General features: G+C 43.9%; 3 protein-coding genes across 10 annotated transcripts in view; 2 read left to right on the top strand and 1 right to left on the bottom strand.

The window, feature by feature from the left end:
- The window catches only part of Jchain (joining chain of multimeric IgA and IgM), a 31,379-nt gene extending 25,313 nt beyond the window's left edge, over positions 1–6,066 (bottom strand). For 2 of the 6 annotated variants that reach the window (XM_038314381.1, XM_038314365.1), the window contains exons 1-2: positions 5,868–6,066; positions 1,386–1,544 (exon numbers count right to left, since the gene is read on the bottom strand). The gene's annotated coding sequence lies outside the window, so the exon portion shown is untranslated. The remainder of the gene's footprint in view (positions 1–1,385; positions 1,545–5,867) is intronic. The other 4 variants (XM_038314398.1, XM_038314388.1, XM_038314372.1 and 1 more) reach the window with 3 other exon arrangements.
- Positions 5,856–7,938, top strand: Utp3 (UTP3 small subunit processome component). Its single transcript, XM_038314364.1, has one exon. It carries the CDS (start codon positions 6,453–6,455, stop codon positions 7,875–7,877), a length of 1,425 nt encoding a protein of 474 aa, XP_038170292.1. The 5' UTR covers positions 5,856–6,452; the 3' UTR covers positions 7,878–7,938.
- A 10,663-nt stretch (positions 7,939–18,601) lies between these two features.
- Rufy3 (RUN and FYVE domain containing 3) overlaps positions 18,602–22,293 on the top strand; it is an 83,217-nt gene continuing 79,525 nt past the window's right edge. Inside the window, exon 1 of one of the 3 annotated variants that reach the window (XM_038321513.1) lies at positions 18,602–19,027. In XM_038321513.1, the coding sequence (XP_038177441.1) occupies positions 18,706–19,027 (322 nt within the window). In that variant the 5' untranslated portion in view covers positions 18,602–18,705. The remainder of the gene's footprint in view (positions 19,028–22,293) is intronic. The other 2 variants (XR_005284584.1, XM_038321483.1) reach the window with 2 other exon arrangements.

The following is a 22,293-nucleotide window of genomic DNA, read 5'->3' as shown; positions in this document are numbered from 1 at the left end:
AGGGTGGGGACATAGCACACACCCTGGGTTTCACCTGTACTGCAAACATAGCAAGGTCCCGAAACAAAGAACAAGAAAATAGCAACACAATGATGCTCACGTTTATTCATGTTTGTCTTTATATTGGGCATAGCAGAGATGTCTGTGAGTACTGTCAGTCTCTAATCCTGAGGTTTTCCTAGTACAAACTACCCTGGGAGCTTAAAATGTTAACTAGGAAATAATGCAATAAATCAGAAAGTCACAGGAAAATAAGAGGCAGATGAAGGAAGGTCATGTATTTTAAGCTAAGGATCAAGGGGTTTAAGGGGGCTGTTTGTTGTAAAAAATGGGAAGAGGGGTGTAGAGATAGAGCACAAGGTGATGGAGTGCTTGCCTGGCACGGACACAATCCTGAGTTCAGTCCCCATGAGACAAAGAATGGTGGCCAAACCTGTAGTTTTTCCTAGTTGTCCTCAGCTATCTCAAGAGTGTGAGGCCATCTTAGCCTACATATCACCCTAGCTAAAAAAAATAAAAAAATAAAAAAAGTCATTCAGGTAACCAAACCAAGCACTTTTTAAGATATAAGCTTATAAACTTTCAGTGCTTAGCACACATTGCCAGGGAAGTTTCACATATCTCACTTCCAACTCACTTCTAGGTCTTTTGTGACTTAAAATAGATATGGACCTTATTTGCAAAAGGTTTCTATCACTATTAGTCTCGAAATAAGTGGTTTCTAACGAAAACCAGTGGAAACTGTACTTCATCTCTTCCATTTTCTTTCTTACACCTAAAAATAATCCTTCTTTCTTTTTGTACCAAAAATAGTGAACTGTGTAGTACTGATTTGTCTCAATAAGTTAGCAGCTATTAACACCACCATATATTTCCTACTATTCTCATATCAAATTATTAATATTACTATTACTACCTCTTTGACAGTGAAAAAAGGAACAAGCTACTTTGGACAATTTCAATCATCTGAAACTAGCCAATAGTTCTGGGATATAAATAAATATTCATTTAACTATTATCCTAAGTTCATAAAAACTATTTAATATTTCATCATTCAAATACAAATTACTTCAAAAATTAAAACACTATATTGCTGGGCATAACAGTAAATATTTTTAATCCCTACACCCAGGAGGTAGAGGCAGAAGGATCACAAATTCAAGGTCAGTCTAGGCTACATAATGAGATAACCTCAAAAAAACAAGGGTGCGTTGTCAGGCACGGGCAGTCTCAGCACTCAGGAGGTAGAGTCACAAGAGTCAGCAGTACAAAGCCAGTCCAGGATACACAGCAAGTTCAAGACCAGCCAGGGCTGCTCAAAACTCTGTCTCCAAACACAACAGCGAATATGCAAAGAAAAAAGAGGTGATGGAGATATGACTCACTGTTTTAGAGCGACTGTTGCTCTAACAAAGGACCCGGGTTCGATTTCGAGCACAGGCATGGTAGCTCACAAACATCCATAATTCCAGTTCCATAGTATCCAACACCAACTTCTGGCCTTTACAGGGTACCAGGCAAACATATAAAGCAACTTAGTACACCTAAAAGAAGAAGAAAAAAAGAAAAACAAAGGGCTGGAGAGATGGCTCAGAGGTTAAGAGCACTGGCTGTTCTTCCGGAGGTCCTGAGTTCAATTCCCAGCAACCACATGGCGGCTCACAACCATCTGTACTGAGATCTGGCGCCCTCCTCTGGTGTGCGGGCATACATTGAGGCAGAATGTTGTATACATAATAAATAAATCTTAAAAAAATTAAAAAAGAAAAGAAAAACAAAATGTGACAGAACCTGAAACATACAATTACTAATAGCGTGGAACAGGATGTCTTTAAGACTCAAACTCCTCCTGCCTCAGCCTCCTGTGTACTAGGATCATAGCACACCCAGTAGAAATAAAATTTTCTTAGAAAAGAAAATCCCTCAAGTGGTAAGTAATTCTAACATCAGACTTGGAAAATTAATACTGGAACTACTGGAATAGAAGAAATAACTTATAAGCTATTGTTTATTTAAATGATCTCAGATAATTAGACTAGAACATTAATATTGAAACTATTCTAGACAGGTGGTGGTAGCAAACACCTTTAGACCCAGCACTCAGAGGCAGAGGCAGGCTGATGTTTGAGTTCCAGGACAGCCTGGTCTACAGAGTGAAAAAGACAGAAAAAGAAAAATATTGAAACTATTTTAAATAGATAGGAAATGTAGTGTTTAGAATAAATGATATTAATCTAGTCATTCTCATTTAAGATATTTGAAAGTTTTAAACTTATCTATAATATGTTCATTTTGATCAAAGTACGACTAAGTTTAAGTTTTCACATACTTTGAAAGAAAAACGAACAGAACACAAAACAATTTCACAATAAATGGAAATTTTAATACAGTATAATTATAGCCCCAGTTTAAATGTAACAGTCTTCAAAAACAAGAATTCTTGCCGGGCAGTGGTGGCGCACACCTTTAATCCCAGCACTCGGGAGGCAGAGGCAGGCTGATCTCTGAGTTCGAGGCCAGCCTGGTCTACAAGAGCTAGTTCCAGGACAGGCTCTAGAAACTACAGGGAAACCCTGTCTCAAAAAACCAAAAAAAAAAAAAAAAAAAAAAAGAATTCTTTTTTTGGTATGCAAATATTTTAATGCAGATGTAAATATAAATTATGCAGCCAAGACATCCATTCCAGGAAACTTAGGTTACAAAATTTGATATGGCTCAGCAGCAAATGATAAGAATGAATCTGCCTATGTTGGGTCCTTAAGGACCCTTACCTCTGTTTCTGATAAAACATGTCTACATCAGGCATCTTGACTATTAATTTTATTCCCTTGGACCGTCAATTCCTAAACAGATGCATTTTTTAAATTTACACTGATTTGTTCAACTTATCATTTTCATCACATTTTTAGCAAATTTACTAAAGTAGGAATGGTCCCCATAGACTCATGTGTTCAAATGATTGACCCAAACATAGTGCTAGATAAGGAACTGAGAGTTCTACATTTTGATCCTCAGGCCACAGAAGAAGACTGCCACACTAGGCCAAATGAGCATATATAAGGCCTCAAGGCCTGCATTCACAGTGACACACTTCCTCGAACAAGGCCACACCTACTCCAACAAGGCCACACTTCCTAGCAGTGCCACTCGCCACGGGTCAATCAACACCACAATGATAAAGGACTTAACCTCTTAAACTATAAGTCAGCCCAATTAAATGTTTCCTAAAAACAAGAATTCTTGAAATGATCTCAGGCCTTTTAAATCTGTCATGGTGTTGAATATATTTTAGTGGCCTGCCTGAGTGCCTTGCCATCTTTTCTAGCTGATGACATCTTCCTTGACTGTTCAGTTTGCCTTTGGATCCGCAGCAGTTTAAACTGTGTGCCACAGACCATTAGCCACTAACACAGCATAAACCACAAGCAGTTAATATTGCTATCTACTAAAGCTTACATTCAAGGGCACCACTCTGTTTTCCCCCACTTTTTCTTAATAATTTATTTTCACTTTGCCTTAAAAAAAAAGAAGCAGAAGGAAGAAGAGAGGAGGAGGAGGAGGAGGAGGAGGGGAGAGAGAGAGAGAGAGAGAGAGAGAGAGAGAGAGAGAGAGAGAGAGAGAGAGAAGAAGAAGAAGAAGAAGAAGAAGAAGAAGAAGAAGAAGAAGAAGAAGAAGAAGAAGAAGAAGAAGAAGAAGACGACGACGACAAAAACAAGCAGCTCTAAGTTCAAGGTCAGCCAGGTCTACAAATCAAGTTCCAGTACAGCCAGTGCTAAGCAGGAAAACCCTTTCTGGGTGGGTGGGAGAGGAGGAAGGAGGGGAGGAAAGGAAACCTTAAGATTCAAATATGAGGTTTATGTTTATTGTCAGAACATGGGTTTCCAGACATATCCTATTGGTTAAATTGTATTATCTAAAGTTGTGTAAATTTTTTTAAAAATTTCAGAAATCTTGGACACGTGTACTTTAAGATACCACTTGTCTGAAAAATGTATTAATGTTCTCTTTTTATAAGGTAACATTTTTGTTACGGAATTTAAAACCATCATTTTATGATACTGTACGACCCGTATGATGCTCAAATTGATGACACGCATTATGGACATCAACTAGCTCTCAAGAAATCAACTGCAATGCACACATGCATTTTCTTAACATAAAAGGGGGCAGATAACATCTAAGCATTAAGTCCTGATGTAGGTAGGTAGGTAGAGGTTTATGGGCCTGATTTTTTTTTAATTTAATTTTTTTAAAAAAGAAAATAAACTATCTTTTTCTCATTATACATACCCAATTCAAGTTCCTACTTCCTCCCCTCCTCCCACGCCTTCCACTTCCTCCCCGACCCTGCCCCCTCCCTATCCACTCCTCAGAGAAGGTAAGGCACATTGCTTGGGGAAGGTCCAAGGCCCTACTTACTATACCTAGGCTGAGCAAGGTATCCATCCAAAGAGTAGGGATAAATCCTGGTGCCAATTCCAGTCATGCAACTGTCACCCACATTCAGAGGGACCAGTTTGGTCCTATGCTTGTTCCTTCCCAGTCCGGCTAGAGTTGGTGAGCTCCCATTAGCTCAGATAGAGTGTTTCAGTGGGTAGCCCCATCATGGTCTTGACCTCTTTGCTCATATTCCCACTCCTCCAACTCTTCAACTGGACTTATGGAGCTCAGTCCAGTGCTCCGATGCAGGTCTCTGTATGGCCCTGATTTCTATAGCAGACTCCCTAGTAGAATTACTGCAAGTCTCTGTTTCCACATGTGTAAGACTGAAGTTGAATCTGATGGTTGCTGAATCCACTCTAGTACAGTTTAGAGATGGTGCATTTGTATACATTGTTCATTAAGCTTTATATAGCCCCTAAGATACGTAGTGAAATAAACTATATATATATATATATATATATATATATATATATATATATATATATATTCATTGAGCAAATACTGAACATTCTTCTATCAAATTTAGGGAAAACTAGAGGACTTTTTTGTAAGTAACTTAAGCTATGATTTTATTCACAACACAAGTTCCTTAAATTTGGGCTGAAATACTAAACCCTTTTTAAGAGGTTTTGTTGTTGTTGTTGTTGCTGTTGTTGTTGGCAAGGAAGCTGGAGTGTAAAAAGAGAGAGACCTGAAGATGACTTAGTCGGTAAAGGCGCTCTCTGCTAAGGCTGACTCGAGTTCAATCCTCAAGACCCACATGGTGGAAGCGGACTACTACAGGGCCACACTCTTGTTTTAAAAACAGGTAAACCCCACGCCGGTTTCCAGCATCGAACGTGTTCTGCTTGGTGCATAACTGCTCTCCAAGGTCGGGGAAATCATTTATTGTGGCCACTACCATTCTCTCGGAGCCTAACTAACACGCTGCCCGGCATGTTTGACGCTAAGTCAACGCTGAAGAACACACACTGAAGGGCTGTTCAACACTGTAATTAGATTCTAGACCTAAGGGGTCACTTCCTCCGACTCCGCGATACACACCACGCCGAAAAAGAAGAACAGCACAATCCTTTACCAAATCCGCCCCTGAGAGCTTCAATGTGTCTTTTGCAGAACGTCTAGAAAAACGAAGCTTTCCAGCACAAGGAAAACCGCGGCGTCTTTTCCCCTTCCCGGGAGCATCGCCCCCGTGAAACCCTCCCGCACTCCTCCCCGGAGCTCTGCCTCTCGCCGCAGCCCTCGGTCCCCTGGGTACACTGACTCCCGTCGGGTGGTTCGGGCAAGCAAGGGGGGGGGGGGGGGGGGAAGGGACGGAGAGGGAGAGAGGGATAGGGAGGGAGGGAGGAAGTGAGGGAGAGAGGGATAAGGAGGGAGGGAAAGAGGAGGGGAAGGAGAGAGGGAGAGAGAGAAAAACCAAGCACCTGGATAACCCGGCAAGGCCCTGCTTCAAAAGTCCAGACTGAAGGAAAACAAACAACCTGCCTAACTTCCATTCTGAGGAGCGGAGAGGGCCGACCGTGAGCAGAACTCCCTAGCGCAGCCCACTGGGCGCCGGGCCGACCTGGGCTGACGGAGACACTCGGCGCCCTCTGCAGGCCGAGAGCTGCCTCGCGGCGCGGACCAGAGTCCGGCTCCACGCCCGGGCTCGCGAGAGACGGCCCGGAAGTCGCCGTCTGAGGCTCAGCAGAACGGAATGCCCTCGCCCTATAGCGTTTCCACCCGGAGCTATTTTAATTCGCCGGAACTGACTGGGTTTAAGAAGGCACCGTGAGACGAGACTTCCGGGAGGAACGAGCGGAAATTCGGCCGCTGGCGCTGTGCGGAGAGCATCCTGGGAGCGGAAGGGAGAGGACCTGTCCGCTGGGGATCCCGTGTTCCGCGACAACACGTGTGGCGGAGCGTGTGGGTGTTGGAAGCGTCTGCTCGCTGGAATCGTTGTTTCCGCGCGGAGTCAGAAGTGGCGGAAACCGCGGCGTCTCCGGGGAGCACGAGACGGCGTGAGGGCCATGGTGAGGAAATCCCGGCAGCGTGGAGCGGTCCAGTGGGCAGCTGTGCGGGCCAAGGCAGGTCGCAGCGCCGCGGACGAGAATGAGGACGATTTGGGGTCGCCGCCCTCGCCGGGGGACTCCAGCTACTACCAAGATCAGGTAGATGAGTTCCATGAAGCCCGATCTCGGGCGGCCTTGGCTAAGGGCTGGAACGAAGTCGACAGCGGGGAGGAGGATGTCGATGAGGAGGAAGAGGTGCTAGCCCTAGATGTGGAGGATGAGGACGATGAAGATGAAGAGAGTTCGGAGGACGAGGAGGATGGCGAGGACATTGATGATGACGAGGATGGTGGGAGCTCTGTGCAGAGTGAGGCTGAGGCCTCTGTGGATCCTAGCTTGTCCTGGGGTCAGAGGAAAAAGCTTTATTATGATACAGACTATGGCTCCAAATCCCGAGGACGTCAGAGTCAGCAAGAAGTAGAAGAGGAGGAAAGAGAGGAAGAGGAAGAGGCGCAGGTAATTCAGCGGCGCCTGGCCCAGACCCTGCAAGAGGATGATTTTGGAGTCGCTTGGGTGGAGGCCTTTGCAAAACCGGTGCCCCAGGTGGATGAAGCTGAGACTCGGGTCGTGAAGGATTTGGCTAAAGTCTCCGTAAAAGAGAAGCTGAAAATGTTGAGAAAAGAATCACCAGAGCTCTTAGAGCTGATAGAAGACCTCAAAGTCAAGTTGACGGAAGTGAAAGATGAGCTGGAGCCACTGTTAAAGTTGGCGGAGAAGGGAGTCATTCCCCCTGGGAAAGGAAGCCAGTATCTGAGGACCAAGTATAACCTCTACTTGAACTACTGCGCCAACATCAGTTTTTATTTAATATTGAAAGCCAGGAGAACCCCTGCACATGGACATCCTGTTATAGATAGGCTTGTCACCTACAGAAATCTGATCAACCAGCTGGCAGTGGTGGATCAGAAACTGTCTTCCGAAATCCGTCACCTACTCACGGCCAAGGATGGTGCTATAAAGAAAGAACTGAACCCAAAAGCAAAATTATCCAAAACGAAGCCAAAACCTGTCTCACAGACTCCTGCTGCTGTTGCTGATCTGTCTGATGATGCTGATTTTGATGAAGCTGCACTAAGACACTATAAGGAAATGGAAGACAGGCAAAAGTTGAAAAGAAAGAAAGAAGAAATTAGTGAAGAACAGGTTCTCGAAGATCAGAATGCGAAGAGAGCTATCACCTACCAGATTGCTAAAAATAGGGGACTTACGCCTAGAAGAAAGAAGATTGATAGAAACCCGAGAGTCAAGCATAGGGAGAAGTTCAGAAGAGCCAAGATTCGAAGGCGAGGCCAGGTTCGTGAGGTTCGTAGAGAAGAGCAGCGGTATACTGGTGAACTGTCTGGCATTCGTGCTGGAGTTAAAAAGAGCATTAAGCTTAAGTAAAGTTATCTCTGGCCTAGTTTTTAGCAGCAATTTTAGATCAATAAAAGTATTTTGAACTAAAGTAATTGTGTTAATATGTAATGCCTAGTTTTTATTATGTTTAAAATTGGTCAGCAGGGAAATGGGGGGGTATTGTTTTGGGCTTGTTGGTTGATCTTTGTACTGGGTGCCGCGGATTTGAACCTGGAGCCAGGCACTCTTACCAGAGAGCGGTCTTAAGCCTGGGCTACTACTTTATTTGCCCATGAAAGTTCTACAAAGAATTGTGAAAATTATAATTGGAAAGAAAAAAATACAGCATTGAAAAGTGTTCCAATATTTTAGCAAATATTAGCCAAGAAGAATTCCCGAGCTAGTTGTGAAGTGTTAATGGCGTTTAAAGCACTTTTATGTAGGTCCTCGTATGGAAAGAATGAATCTTTGATAGTCAAGAGTTTTTGTGAAAAGGACCAGGCAGATTTCAATTACAATTCATGGGGCAGGATATTTACATTTGTGGGTTTGATGTTAAAATGGGTTCCATACATCTGCGGTAGAAACTACTTTGGTTAAATGTGACCAAAAGAAGTGGGGAAAAAATGCCTTAATTACACCAATTGAATTTTTTTAATAATCCTTTTTGTGGTCAATAAGGTAAGAATTCCATATCCCCTCTGCTGGCGATTCACTGCAGTTACTCTTTGGGCCTATTCTCAGTTTGCTGACATTTCTTAAGATTATGGTATAAAACTGTTGATCATCGGGGCTAGAGAGATGGCTTTGTGGTTAAGAGCACTGACTGTTCTTCCAGAGGACCCAGGTTCAATTCCCAGCACCCACATGGCAGCTCACAACTGTCTGAAGATCCAGTTGCAGGAAATCTGACACCTTCTCGCCAATGCACATAAAATAAAGTTAAATAAACCATAAAAATATTAAAAAAAAAACTGTTGATCATCCTTAAAGTAACAAAGGTAGGTACATTTTACTATCACAGATAGCTGCAGTTTTGTTGAAGAGGTTATTTAGTGTTCTAGAGCCCTTGTTCTTCAAGTATTCAGAGTTGAGTTTGAATCCCCAACAACAAAAACAAATATGGCTGTTTGGTCTTATAACCCCAGTTTTGGGAAGTAGAGACATCCCTATAACTTACTCGCCAGTAGCCAGACCAAAAACAAGCTTCCAGCCCAGGCAATAAGGCAGGAAGGGAAAGAGGAAGACACCAAGGTAGCTTCTCTGACCTACACACAGCTGCAGTTATGTGAGATTAACTTGCTATAACGTGCTAAGGACACCTGCTTGGAATCTGAACAAACCAACATTAATATTGTCTTAATCTGACAGCTATTTCCCCAGTGGAGTAAACATGCCAAATTATTTTTTTCCTTAGAAATAAAAGATGGCTTGGAAAATAACATACTAAAATAATTTTCTGAGCACTTTATTAGTACTTATTCTAAAACAGCTAGGTAGCAAATGTTATCTGTATAAGTGCATGCTGCTTTAGGTCTCTAGAATGTAGGGGACACGAGAGTTGGTTCTCTTCCTTCAGAGTTGCACGAAGTGAACCATGGCACGGGGACAAGTGCCTTTACCCAGTGATCTAGTCACTGGCCCTCTAGTCACATTTTGAAGATGAGGAAATTTGAGGCAAAGGGAATTAACTTTGAAAATCACAAAGCTCTTAGGCATCACAGGCAGGCTTTTAACCCATTTTGCTGGCTTCGGAGCTAAACTCCATTCTTCCTTTTCAGATAAGTAGAAAAAAATTTGAAGTTTCCTGGGTAACTTGAGTTCCATTTTCTCCACCTGTTAGGAAAACGGTGTTTAAGAGCAGACTGATTAGGCCTCTTGAATTCCAAACCACACTTTTACTTAGTAGCTGTGACTTTAGACAAAGTACTTCATGTTTCTGTCTCAGGTTTGTTTTGTTATTTGTGTAGAACCCAGGTAGTGGGGCCTGAGGATGTGTTCATTTAGTATAATGCTCATCTAGATTGCAGGGAGGCCTTGGGTTAAGTCCTGCACGCTTCCTAAAGTGGACATGGCAGGGCACACCCATAATCCCAGCTCTTGGGAGGGAAGTGTCAAAGTCAGAATTTTTTAAAGGAATTTTCAGGTTTACAGCCAGCCTTTCTCACAAAAAAAAAAAAAAAAAAAAAAAAAAAAAACACCTTTGGCTAAGAGTATTACCTACTTTCGAGAGCTATTACGAGGATTAAGTGAAGTAATACGTGAAATATTTAGAACATCTGTTACCTAGCGTCACCTAATAAGTGTTATCAGTAGCGAGTTAGTATCAAAATAGTTCAAGGATAGCTAAACTGTGTGTTTCAAGATTATACTTAACATATAGTCGAACACAATTATGAGTTTGGCCTCGGGTTAGATGAGTTAATAAGTCTCCATTCTAACACTGAGCATGTGGCTGGTCTATTTCACCTTTTCCTCACATTGAACAGTAGATTATTAAAGCCATTTAAGTAGCCATGTGACAGGTCATGCTTAGGTACTGTTTTAAGGGTTTTTAGTCCAAGGGTTGGGGCTTAAGACAGTCTCATGCAGCCCAGGCTGAGGTTGACCTGGTTATGTAGGTGGCAGTGTACCAACATCCCTGGCCAATAAACTTTCTCTTTTTTTTTTTTTTTTTTTTTTTTTTTTTTTTTTTTTTTTTTGGTTTTTTCGAGACAGGGTTTCCCTGTAGTTTCTAGAGCCTGTCCTGAAACTGGAACTAGCTCTTGTAGACCAGGCTGGCCTCGAACTCAGAGATCAGCCTGCCTTAAGCTAAAATGTGAGAAGTCCCATTGGTAAATTCATAGTGTGTACTCAGCCAGCTCCTGTGAGCCCCAGGCAGCTCTGGTTTTAACAGGCACTCACTCCAGAGATTCTGGTTCAGATGGGCTATGGGACACTGCCAAATGCTAGGCTGAGCCTACTGCAGTAAGTTTCTCCCAGCTGTAACAGGTATATGGATTAACCAAAAGAATGAGGCAAGAATCTGCAAAACTGGTTAGTCCTAGAGAATGTGTTCCAAACAGTGGAGTTTCTTTTCCTCTAAAACCATAGGATAGAAGTGATCACAATTTATAAGTGAATTACGTGGACCCAGAAGCCCCATAGTTCGGTAAGAAAAACGTTAATGGGGGGGATGGGGAGGGGGCACTGAGATGTAGCTCAGTAGTGGAGTGCTTACTTAGAAATGCAGTCAATCCAAGAACTACAAGACAGCCACCATAAAACCTGTGGGGCCAGGTGTGGTACTTGGGAGACTGGGGCAGGAGATTGCCATGAGTTCAAGTTGTTCAAGACCAGAACTGGCCATGAAACCAGACCCTCTGTTAAAAAGAAACATTCAAGCTGGGCGTAGTGATACAAACCTTTAGTCCCAGCACTCTGGACGCAGAGGCAGGCAGATCTCTGAGTTCAAGTCCAGCTTGGTCTACAGAGAGAATTTCAGGATAGCCAGGGCTACATGTAGAAACCCAGACTTCAAAAAGAAAAATTAGAAATACCATGGAGCTGGGCAATAATGGTGCACACCTCTAATCCCAGCACTTCAAAGACAGAGTCAGGCAGATCTCTGTGAGTTCAAGGCCAGCCTGACCTAAAAGTCCAAGGGCAACCAAGGCTACACAGAGAAACTCTGTCTCAAAAAAACAAAAATAAATAAAATAAATACTATGGAATTTTGCTTCATTTGCCCTGGGTTAATAAGGAACTAAGATAATTTTACACTTTGGTAGCTGAGGCGATGAATAATAAATATTAATATTAGTACCTAGAATTTTTATATTAAGTGATCACTAGTAGACAGTTTTATTTCTATTGTATTTAGTATACCTTAAAATGGGATTAAAAGCCAAATTATTATTTAAACCCCAAGACTTGATATACTTTTAGGAGTCTGAGAACTACTTAAATCTTTTTGTGCATTATAAAATAGAAAAATTAATAAATATGCCAACTTTGGGAGCAAACATAAATAAAAGTAATTAACCACTTGGGCCTCGAAAAAGGAGGATAAATCTTTCTAGGTTGAGATATGAGAAAAGGTGTGTATCCATTGGTGCAAAATGCTGGTAGAAAATTGGGAGTAGCAACCTGAGGAATGCCAAGTATGTTGGGCCAAAAGCAAGAATGTGAAGCAAGGTAGGAGGTGAAACTGGAAAGGTAAGGAGCATTACATCTCTCTCACACACACCTTTACAAGCTGCTTCAGGAGCTTAGGTTATATTCCTGATAGAGAGAAGGCAACCATGGTCTCCCGAAAAGTAAGCTGGCTCTATGGAACAGAGGAACTGGAAGAGATTAAAGCCAGAGACAGGGAAACCAGCCATTTAAGAACTTCACATCATTGCTGGCATGTAACGATTTAAACTAAAACACAGAACAAATGAAACCAGAGAGAAATTCAGAGAAGGCAGTTGAAAGCATCAGAATTAAAGCAAGATGAAGTTACCAACCAACCATACAGCCTCAGCAACCTTAAGGGATTGACCGAGAGGGCTGCCAGGAATTCCAGCCTGGCCTGGGTACATAGGGTAAAATCTACCACCCCCACCCCTAAAATATACTAAACACTATGCACAAAATATGGGAAGCTTATATAGGGCAGAGCTCTGAATTCTACAGAATTCTGTTCTCCACAGAATAAGCAAGGAAGACAGTTTTACTGCTAATATGATCTTCATAAAAGAAAGATACAAGCCAGGTGGTCGTGATAGTGCACACCTTCAATCCCAAAACTTGGAGGGAGAGGCATGAGGATTTCTGAGTTTGAGCCTGCTGGCCTGCAGAGTAAGTTCCAGGACAGCCAGAGCTACATAGAGAAACCCTGTCTTTAGGGGCTGGAGAAATGGCTCAGAGGTTAAGAGCACTAACTGCTCTTCCAGAGGTCCTGAGTTCAATTCCCAGCAACCACATGGTGGCTCACAGCCATCTATAATGAGATCTGGTGTCCTCTTCTGGCATGCAAACATATATGGAAGGAATGTTGTATACATAATAAATAAATAAATATTAAAAAAAAGAAACCCTGTCTTTAAAAAAAGAAAAAAAAACAAAACAAAAAAACGAAGGAATATCAAACATAATCAAACTTAACAATTCAACATGTTTTATTTTTAGTATAAAATTAATATTGACTGGTCATGGGCACATCTCTAATTCCAGCATTTGGATATAGTCGGAAACTGCTTTCATTCCCTGCCAACCAGGCCTGAATAATCACACAGAAATTATATTAATTACAACACTGCTTGGCATATTTAGGCATATTCCTAACTAGCTTTTTTTTTTTTTTTTTTTTGAGACAGGGTTTCTCTGTAGCTTTTGGAGCCTGTCCTGGAACTAGCTCTTGTAGACCAGAAAGGCCTCGAACTCACAGAAGTCCACCAGCCTCTACCTCCTGAGAGCTGGGATTAAAGGCATGTGCCACCACTGCCCGGCTTCTATCTAGCTCTTATATCTTAAATTAACCCATGTCTATTAATCTGTGTATCACCATAAGGCTGTGGTTTACCAGGGAAGGTTCTGTTCTGGTGTCTACATGGCGTCTCCCTGACTCCACCCACTCTCAGTATCTCTGATAGGATTTCACGCCTGGCTTTCTGCCCTGCCATAGACCAAAACGGCTTCTTTATTAATCAGTTGTAACAAAATATACTCACAGCAGAATCATACAAAGGGGAAATCCCACATATTTGGAGTCTGAGAAAGGAAGGTTACCAGAACTTTGAGGCCAGTTTGGGCTAAATAGTGGGTTTCAGGCCAGCCAGGGTTACATAGTGAGGGCACTTCTCAGAAATTTTTTTCGTGTTGCTTTTTGTTTTGTTTTTTCAAGACAGAGTTTCTCTGTAGTTTTGGAGCCTGTCCTGGAACTCACTCTGTAGACCAGGCTGGCCTCAAACTGACAGAGATCTGCCTATCTCTGCCTCCCGACTGCTGGGATTAAAGACATGTGCCACCATCACCTGGCTCAAAAAGTTTTTAAAAACATTAAAAGGTAACATATCTTTTAAAAACTTTTAGACTGGCAAATACAAAAACAGAAATATACACCCATGTTTCTACCACCCAAAGGACACTACCATTAACACTTAAGAAAATGTACAACAAATGACAGAAAACACAATTATCTAATATTTTTAGCTAATGTTTTAGAAGAATAAAGTTAGTGGGAGCCATCAAAATCTAGTAGTTCAGAAGTAAAGAAACTAGATGTAGTTGGTATTTTCAGATAGGGCCCCACGTAGCCCTGACCAGTTTCAAACCCTCTAAGCAGCCCAGCCGGTCTTGAGCTAAACTTCCTGTGTCTCCCTCCCTAATGCTGGGATTCCAGGCATCTGCTACCACACTCCAGAAAGAACTGAGTTCTCCAGCGCTCTCAGATTTGAGACATACTAACTGACACAAATTTCCGCATTAAAATAAGTTTAACACGAAGTAGTATACTGACTATATTGTTTTCAAATAAGACGTTTTCTTTTTTTTTTTTTTTTTGGTTTTTCAAGACATGGTTTCCTGTAGTTTCTAGAGCCTGTCCTGGAACTAGCTCTTGTAGACCAGGCTGGCCTCGAACTCAGAGATCCGCCTGCCTCTGCCTCCCGAGTGCTGGGATTAAAGGTGTGCGCCACCACCACCCGGCAAAATAAGATGTTTTCAAATTAACACATTACGTCAAACCAATGAGTCAAGAAAATGTTTGTTTTAGAATCACAAGTGCACACCTTTAATTCCTCAGAAGCAGAGGCAGGTGGAGCTCTGAGAGTTCAGGGCCAACTTGGTCTACATTGAAAGTTCCAGGACATCCAGGACTACATAATAGAGGGATCTTGTCTCAAAAAAACAAATAAATAAAATAAGAATAAGAATATGCAATATGCCGGGCGGTGGTGGTGCACGCCTTTAATCCAGCACTCGGGAGGCAGAGGCAGGCAGATTTCTGTGAGTTCGAGACCAGCCTAGTCTACACGAGCTAGCTCCAGGACAGGCTCTAAAGCTGCAGAGAAAGCAAATACTATGCAATACAGGGAGATGTTAAATCATAATTTATAGTTAACTCGAAAATGTTACTAACTTGAAGACTTGAATTTGCTCTTAAATAAAATATCTCCTCTTTGATTTTTAACATAAAAATAGAATAATTTATGTATTATACTAAAAAGGATAATCAGCTCTTCTCAAGTGCTGACGTTTCTCACAGCGGAAAGAAGATTATATTAAAAATACATGATCATCCATGGCATTAATCTCTACAAGGCTTTATACCCTGTATTATAAATATCTATCCTTGAAATCACCAGAGCTTTCAAAACTTAACATGGATGACTAAAACTTCAAATCAAATCAAAAGGCACCTTCTGCTTTGTTTCACAAGAAAACAGAGTGGGAGTCTTGATTACAGTGATGAACCTTGTCGTTTTTTCTTAAAAGTCCAGGGAGATGTTCTGTTCACTTTCCAGAAGGAACATGTTCAAGCTTGTTTTTATAATCTTGGCCTCTGTAATTGTGTCAAGCCGCTGAATCAGCCCATTACGTAGCTCACTAACGCTAATGCATAGCTGTGATTCTATTATTGAACAAAGACCTAAAAGCATATGAAAATTGGGAACTTGGAGTACCATCGACCTTTTTATTTTTCAGACAAAAAGTTCATAAGTAGCCCTATACATTCTAGCAGACTCATATTTCAGCTGATTTCGTGTATTCATTTTGCTGTCATTTAATTAGCAGTAGCAAAACATAAATAGAGTAGCTATTAAAAGCAGGAAACACAAACACCAATTCACTGAAGGCCTCCACGGCATGTACTGTTTCTGTAGCTATGACATCTTGGCTCACCAAGGAGAAAGCCGGAGTTTAGACTAGACAGAATTTCTTTTCTTGCTTTATGGAGGGGATAACAAACACACGAGACTGTCACCTGCCATTCCCTCACCCAGGAGATATAGTTCATCCCTGGTTGATTACTCAACAACGATTTGTGAAAAGTCTGCTCTTCCTCTACCTCATGCTTAAATCCCAGGTATATGCTATCATAGCTAGACTCACACTCGACTGAAACATTGTCGGGCACCTTTAGGACTGAATCTGGTAAGAATTTGATTCGTAGGAGTTTCTACATGAAAAATCAAGAAGACCAGTTAAAGTACAGACCTTGGGTTTTCCTCTTTAACAGAATTTTGAAATTCCTAAGAGACAAAATGTCTTTTTTATCAAGATTCCCATGCTCATCGAAAGATTCAAATGAGCTGGGTTATACTATTACATGCTTGTAATCCCAACATTCAAAAGGGCCAGGATCAGGAAAATTATGAATTTGTGACCAACCCTGTGCTCACTCCCAACCCCACCCAAGCCTTATTTTAAATTAAAAAAAAAAAAAAACACTCAACAAGGGGCTGAAGGGATATAATCATCAGATGCTTGCTGTGCCAGGCAATGATGGTGCAGGCCTTTAATCCCTCGGGAGGCAGAGACAAGCAAATCTCTGTGAGTTCTAGACCAGCCTGGTCTACAGAGCAAGTTCTGGCACAACCAGGGTTACACAGAGAAACCTTATCTTGAAAAAAAAAAAACAAGCAAGCAAAAAAGTGCTTGCTGCTATTGCCTAGGACAGACAGATGCCGGTACTCATGTTGGGAAGATCACAGCCACCAGTAGCTCCAGCTCCAGGGACTCTGGCTCTTGGGCACACTGAGTCTACACAAACACAGATACAGTATGAAAATAAGTAAATAAATAATGCACCTTGAAAAAGAACACTCCCAGGATGACCAAAGATGGGAACTCTCCTCCCAACTCAACTTGCTTTGAATTTTTTAAATTATTTCTTTATTTATTATGTACACAGTGTTCTGTCTGCTTGCAGGCCTGTATGACAGGAAAGGGCACCAGATCTCATTATAGATGGTTGTGAGACAGCATGTGGTTGCCAGGAATTGAACCCAGGACCTCTGGAAGAGCAGCCAGTGCTCTTAACCTCTGAGCCACCTCTCCAGCCCATGCTTTCTTTTCAGTTTTTTAAAGTTACATTTTGTTGCTGGTGTGATGGCGCAGGCCTTTAATCCCAGCACTCAGGAGTCAGAAGCAGACAGATCTCTGTGAGTTAGAGGTCAGCCTGCCTAGGAAGTTAGTTTCAGGATAGCCAAGGTTACTAAGAGACACCCTGTCTAGAAAAACCAAAAAGTTACCTGGTGTTAGCTAGGCTAGACCTACATCTGTAAACTGAGCTGAGCACTCCGGTGGTAAGCAGATCTCTCTGTGAGTTCAAGGTCAGCCTGCTCTACCTACTGACTGCCAGGTCAGCAGCCAGGCAGGGCTGCAGTCTTCTCAAAACAAAAAACAGGAACAAAACAAAACAAAACAAAAAAGGAGGGGGAGTAAAAGTAACACACTGTTTTGTCAAAATAAGGACACACAGCTAGCAATTATTCAATCTTTTGTTCAACCATGTTGTAAAGGATTTATTTACTCTTCTTATTTAACCTTTGTAACATCTCTATAAATAATTTTATAGAACAGGTCAAATAACTTAGGCAGAAACTCAAAGCTTCTAGTTAATTTTCTAAGGGTGTTTGGAGTTAGCTTTCTGTAATGTAAACACTTCCTTTTTTTAATGTTTATTAAAAAAAAAAAAAACTTGAAGCCTGGCATTAGAAGTCCCGTGAGAGTTTCTAGTGGTAACTCAAGAGCCATTTGGAAAATAACAAAGATTTTCTCTCTGAAAATTTAACTTCCTTTGGGGGGGGCGGGGAGGGCAGATAAAATGTACAGAACATCAAGACAGTGATTTTTAATTGAGCCCATACAAATTCTGTGCCGGCATTTTGCGAGTCAAAGCTAATCAGCAAGCAACCCACCATAAATAGGAGTGACAGTTCGTCACGCCTGTAAATGCCACCCTTTGGAGTTGAGGCAGGCATTTCAAAGGGAACCTAGCCTGCGCTTCCAGTGAGCCCTCCCATCCCCTCAAACAAAAAACTAGGAATTTTCTTTTGGGGGGTAAAGTTTACTTTGGGCACTTACTGATGCAAATATCTGAAATAAAATAACAGTACCCAATTTACTAACAAAACACAAACACTACGAAAGGGAAAACTGTAATAGACGAGCATGCTATAAATTTTGAATTAGCTGGTTTAACCCACCCATGCGCTCCTGGAGTTCTGGGAAACCGGGGAACAAAATAGAAGCAAATCCACGGTTTCTAAATCGCCCTCAGGAAAAAGAAAACCGGTGGGAAGAATATCGTCTCCTAATTTATCGTATATAAAGTTCCTTGAATCAAAATCATGAGTCAACGGTTGAAGTTCTAGTGTTTGAACAGCAAACTATAGTTCAACACCGGGAGTGGGGGTTGTCACTAATAATGAGCGCTGGCCTTTCAGCCCAGATCTCTGTGCCTCTCACTATTCATCAAGTTGGCGGTCGCACACAGAAAACGCCGCCCGGTTCGAGCGCCGCACCTGACCTGCCGAGTCGATCCGGGCGGCGGAAGACCAGGCCCCGCACACCGTCGGCTCCGGGAACCGGGAGGGATCTGTGCGCCGGAACGGAGCCGGAGGTGCGGGGCGGGGCGGCTGCGGAGGACGCTGCCCCCTAGGGGCGCCGAGCCGCGGCGGGGGGCGGCGAGAGGGGCGGAGGCCGGAGGCGGTGCTGGGCAGGCCGCGCCGTCGGGCGGGGCGGTCCTCGGCTGGCCGGGCCCCGGCGGGGCGGGCAGAACACCGAGCCCGAGCGGCGGCGGCGAACGGCGGCGGCGGCGCGGGCACGACGGAGCGCGGGATCCTCGTCGTGAGCCTCGGGCTCGGGCCTGGCTAGGCGGCGACACCGCGAAGCCACCGGCGAGATGGCTGAGTCCCCGCCGCCCGGCGCGGCCGCTCAAAGTTGCGGCGAGGACCCGGAGAGGGGCGGGGAGCGGCTATCGGAGGAGCCCGAGGAACCGCGCGGTGCTGCCGCCCGCGGCACTGACCGGGAGGACGAGGCGGGGCCCTCAGAGCCGGACTCGCCGGTGGCCGCCCCCTTCTTCCTGCTGTACCCGGGCGATGGAGGCGCGGGCTTCGCAGCGCGGCCCCCGCCACAGCGCGCCTGGAGGACCCCGCCGTCGCCCGGCTCCCCGCTGCCCTTCCTGCTTCTGAGCTACCCGAGCGGCGGCAGCGGCGGCAAGCACCGTGAGTGTTGGGGACGGGGACGCGGCGGCGACCGGCTCAGCAGAGCCCCGCCTCTCGCCGGGCTCCGAAGCCGCGCGGGCTGGGGCTGGTGGGGTCCGCGCGCGGGGACGGGGGCGGTGGCTGTGCCCCTCGGTGGCGGTGTCCCCTCGGTGGGATCCACCTCTCGTCTCGCCCAGGCCGCGGCCCCGGCGGCAGCTCGCTCCCCCTCGGCCTCCACGTGCTGGGACCGAGGCGTCCCCTGGCGCCGGCCGGCGGCACCGCGCACTGGCGCCCTTCCCGGAGGAACCGCGGAGCTGGCGTCCGGGTCCGGCTGCTGCGCCCCCGCCGGTTCCCACCCGCCGTGGCCAAGTAGGTGTGGCTGCCGCGCCGCCGCCCTGCGGCCTCAGCCCGGCGGGCGAGGGAATTTCTAGGAGCGGTCCCCAAACCCATAAGTGAGAGTCGTAACCACCCCCTACCCCACCGCTCAAGTGAGAAGCAAAATGGTTTCGGGGTGCGCGAGAGGAAGGGAAGAAAAAGTGTGGCTTGGGAAGGGCACCTCCCAGTGTTGTGTCTTTTGTCAGGAAGATGCTTCCACGCCTTAAAGCCATGGCCACACTCTGGCCCCCCAAAAGCCGCGACTAACACCCCCCCACCCCCCGCCGCCACCGATGCTCTTTCCGGCAACAACTGTTTGTTGCTGCTGGCCATGAGCCGGCCTATAAGAATAGGTAATGTGAGGACTGAAGTGTCGGGATAGTTTAAAGAGACAAGACCTTTTTCCTATAAGAAAATATCGCTGATAACTCAAAGGATGCTACTGTAAATTCCAAACACCTTGCTATATATATATATATAGGTAGGAGTTCTGAAAAGGGAAGGAAAGTTGCCTGGGGTAAGTGAGGCTGCCCCTCCCTCCGTATTTTTAAAGCTCTTCTGTGCGTTTCTTGATTTGACAGCTCTCTGCAACCAAGAAACTGACTTGGCCTTTTCTGTCTCCCCGTCCAACCCTGTGGAAAAGATAAACATTTGTTGAATGTCTCCTATGCACATGTACCGTGATTATCATGGCTTTCAAGTCTCTGTGAGTGTACAGTGCCCCCTTTTCAAATGAGGAAGCTGAAGATCAGACTAAATTACATTATTTGTCCTCAGTAAACCTAAGAGAAACAAACGACCCAGATTCCTTCTCTTCCATGACGGTGCTCTTTAATCAAACATCAGATATCCAAAACTGAGATTGTAGTGTACGTCAGGAAGTTAGCAGGATGGAGCTACTGGATTCAGCTAGTGCAAGTCTCGTGTTGCCTCTCTGCTTGCCTAAAAAGTGGTCCTAGATTGACCTGAGTCTTACAAATACCGCGTTTTGTTTGAGGTGTGTGCTCTAATCTCCAGATAGGAAGAATTCAGGTAGGAGTTGAGTCCTTTTGTGTGGTGGAGGAGGTAAATTAAGAATTTTCTCCATGCTGAATACTTTTCATTTTCAAGGAATAGGCTTGCTTTGTGCAGCTGCTCTGTTCCTTTTCTGTGTGTTCTGCTTGTTACAACTGCATCACTGTAGAATGAAGGAGGCACTCTGAGGAGTTCTCCATGCAGCAACTCTACATGATTTGACATAGATTTTGTTTTTCACCTGTTGGCTAGTACCAATTGTAGGGATTATTTTAATTCCTCTTGATTTTGTTTGACTTTCTGCTCAGTAAAGATTGACTTTATTTTCAAGTATTTACTTTTAAGTATTATTATAACTGAGAAGCTAAGTGTGACTATGATAGGAATCTAAGTTTCTGGGATTGAATCTTGCACGTGCCAAGCAAGCACTTTGCCACCAAGGTCATGCGTGTGATGTTACACTGTGGTCATGGTACTAGCATGTGGACTGATGTCTTAGCACATAAACATCTTAGAATTAACTTTTTTTTCTGAAACAATTCAGGTATAAAAGCTCAGAAGAATACTGAGAAAGCATGACTCTCCCTGCTCTGCTTGACTAGTTATTGACTGTCCATTCTCGAAAAGCATCCTGGACTGTGTCTTACTATGTAGCCCTGGCTGTTCTGAAACTCTTTTTGTAGACCAGGCTGGCCTCAAGCTCACAGCGATCTACCTGCTTCTGCTCCCCAAGTGCTGGGATTAAAAGTGTGCATCACTATGCCATGCTACATACTCCTGAAAAGATTTGTTTTTAATTACATGTATGCATGCATGTGTAAGGAAATGCCAGTGCCCACAGGCATTGGATGCCCATTGGCGTTACAGACAGCTGTGAGCTGCCTGGTGTGGGTGCTGGGAACCGAACTCGGGTCCTCTGGGACTTCAGTACACTCTTAACCACTCGGCTGTCTCTCTAAACTGTTGAAGAATACTTTGTCCAAATTTCAAATTCAAGTACTTCTTTTGAGTTTTTTATTGGTACTTTAGAAACTGTGCAAGTGTCTCAGAAGGGTAAAGGCCTCTGTCTTACCACCAGGACAGCACATGGACTCAAACTCAGCCCCATGTACAGTAAGTACATGTACATGACTGTACTGTAGCCATGTCTTGCTTAGAATCCTTTCTTTCCCCCACCCTTTTTTTCTTTGAGAGAGATGGTTTTGATAGACAGCCCAGACTAGCCTTGAACTTGAAGTTGTCTTCTGTCCTTAGCCTCTAAGATGCTGGGATTTGTGAGTGTGTGCCACCACACCCTTAGAACCCAATTTTCACTTCCTTATTTGTGTACCAAACGTATATAAAATGCACTAGCCTTAACACTGTGTTAAGATACTGTTGTTATTTTAGAAACTGTGGCTGTTCTTAACATGCCTGTTTTCTTGAGGTAGACTCATTTAGCCAGGGATAGCCTCAGCTTTGTTGCGTGATCAAGAGCAGTGTTGATCTCCTGATCCACTTGCCTCTAACTCCCCAGTGGGGTCACATCACCTTTGTCCTGTGCTGATTTGTTATATTAACCTGAATTCAGAAAGCTGTGTTGTCAAATGACAGTGTGAGCACAAAGAAGTATCCAAACAGAAGAGATAACCCACCCTAAGGTTTTTAGGGTTTATACATTTGGCATAAAATTGTATTGGCTATAGCGTTCATAAAATCAACATGGAAGAGTCAAAAGAAGGCTTCTGATAGGCTACGGTGGATTTTTGTTCCTTTCTGAATAATTTCTTGCTTGTTTGGTTTTTTGATACTCAATTCTTCCCCCCGCCCCCTTAAGAGAAAAATCTCACTGTGGAGCACTGGCTAGCCTGGAACTTAGACCAAACTGGCCATGAACTCACAGAGATCTACCTGCCTCT

This window comes from Arvicola amphibius, chromosome 1 (genome assembly GCF_903992535.2).
Source record: "Arvicola amphibius chromosome 1, mArvAmp1.2, whole genome shotgun sequence".
In the NCBI taxonomy this organism is placed as follows: domain Eukaryota; kingdom Metazoa; phylum Chordata; class Mammalia; order Rodentia; family Cricetidae; genus Arvicola; species Arvicola amphibius.
This window is presented reverse-complemented; position numbering and strand designations above follow the sequence as displayed.

Coding starts and splice junctions, on each gene's coding strand:
- Utp3 (XM_038314364.1), top strand. CDS start 6,453: ATGGTGAGGAAATCCCGGCAGCGTGGAGCGGTCCAGTGGGCAGCTGTG.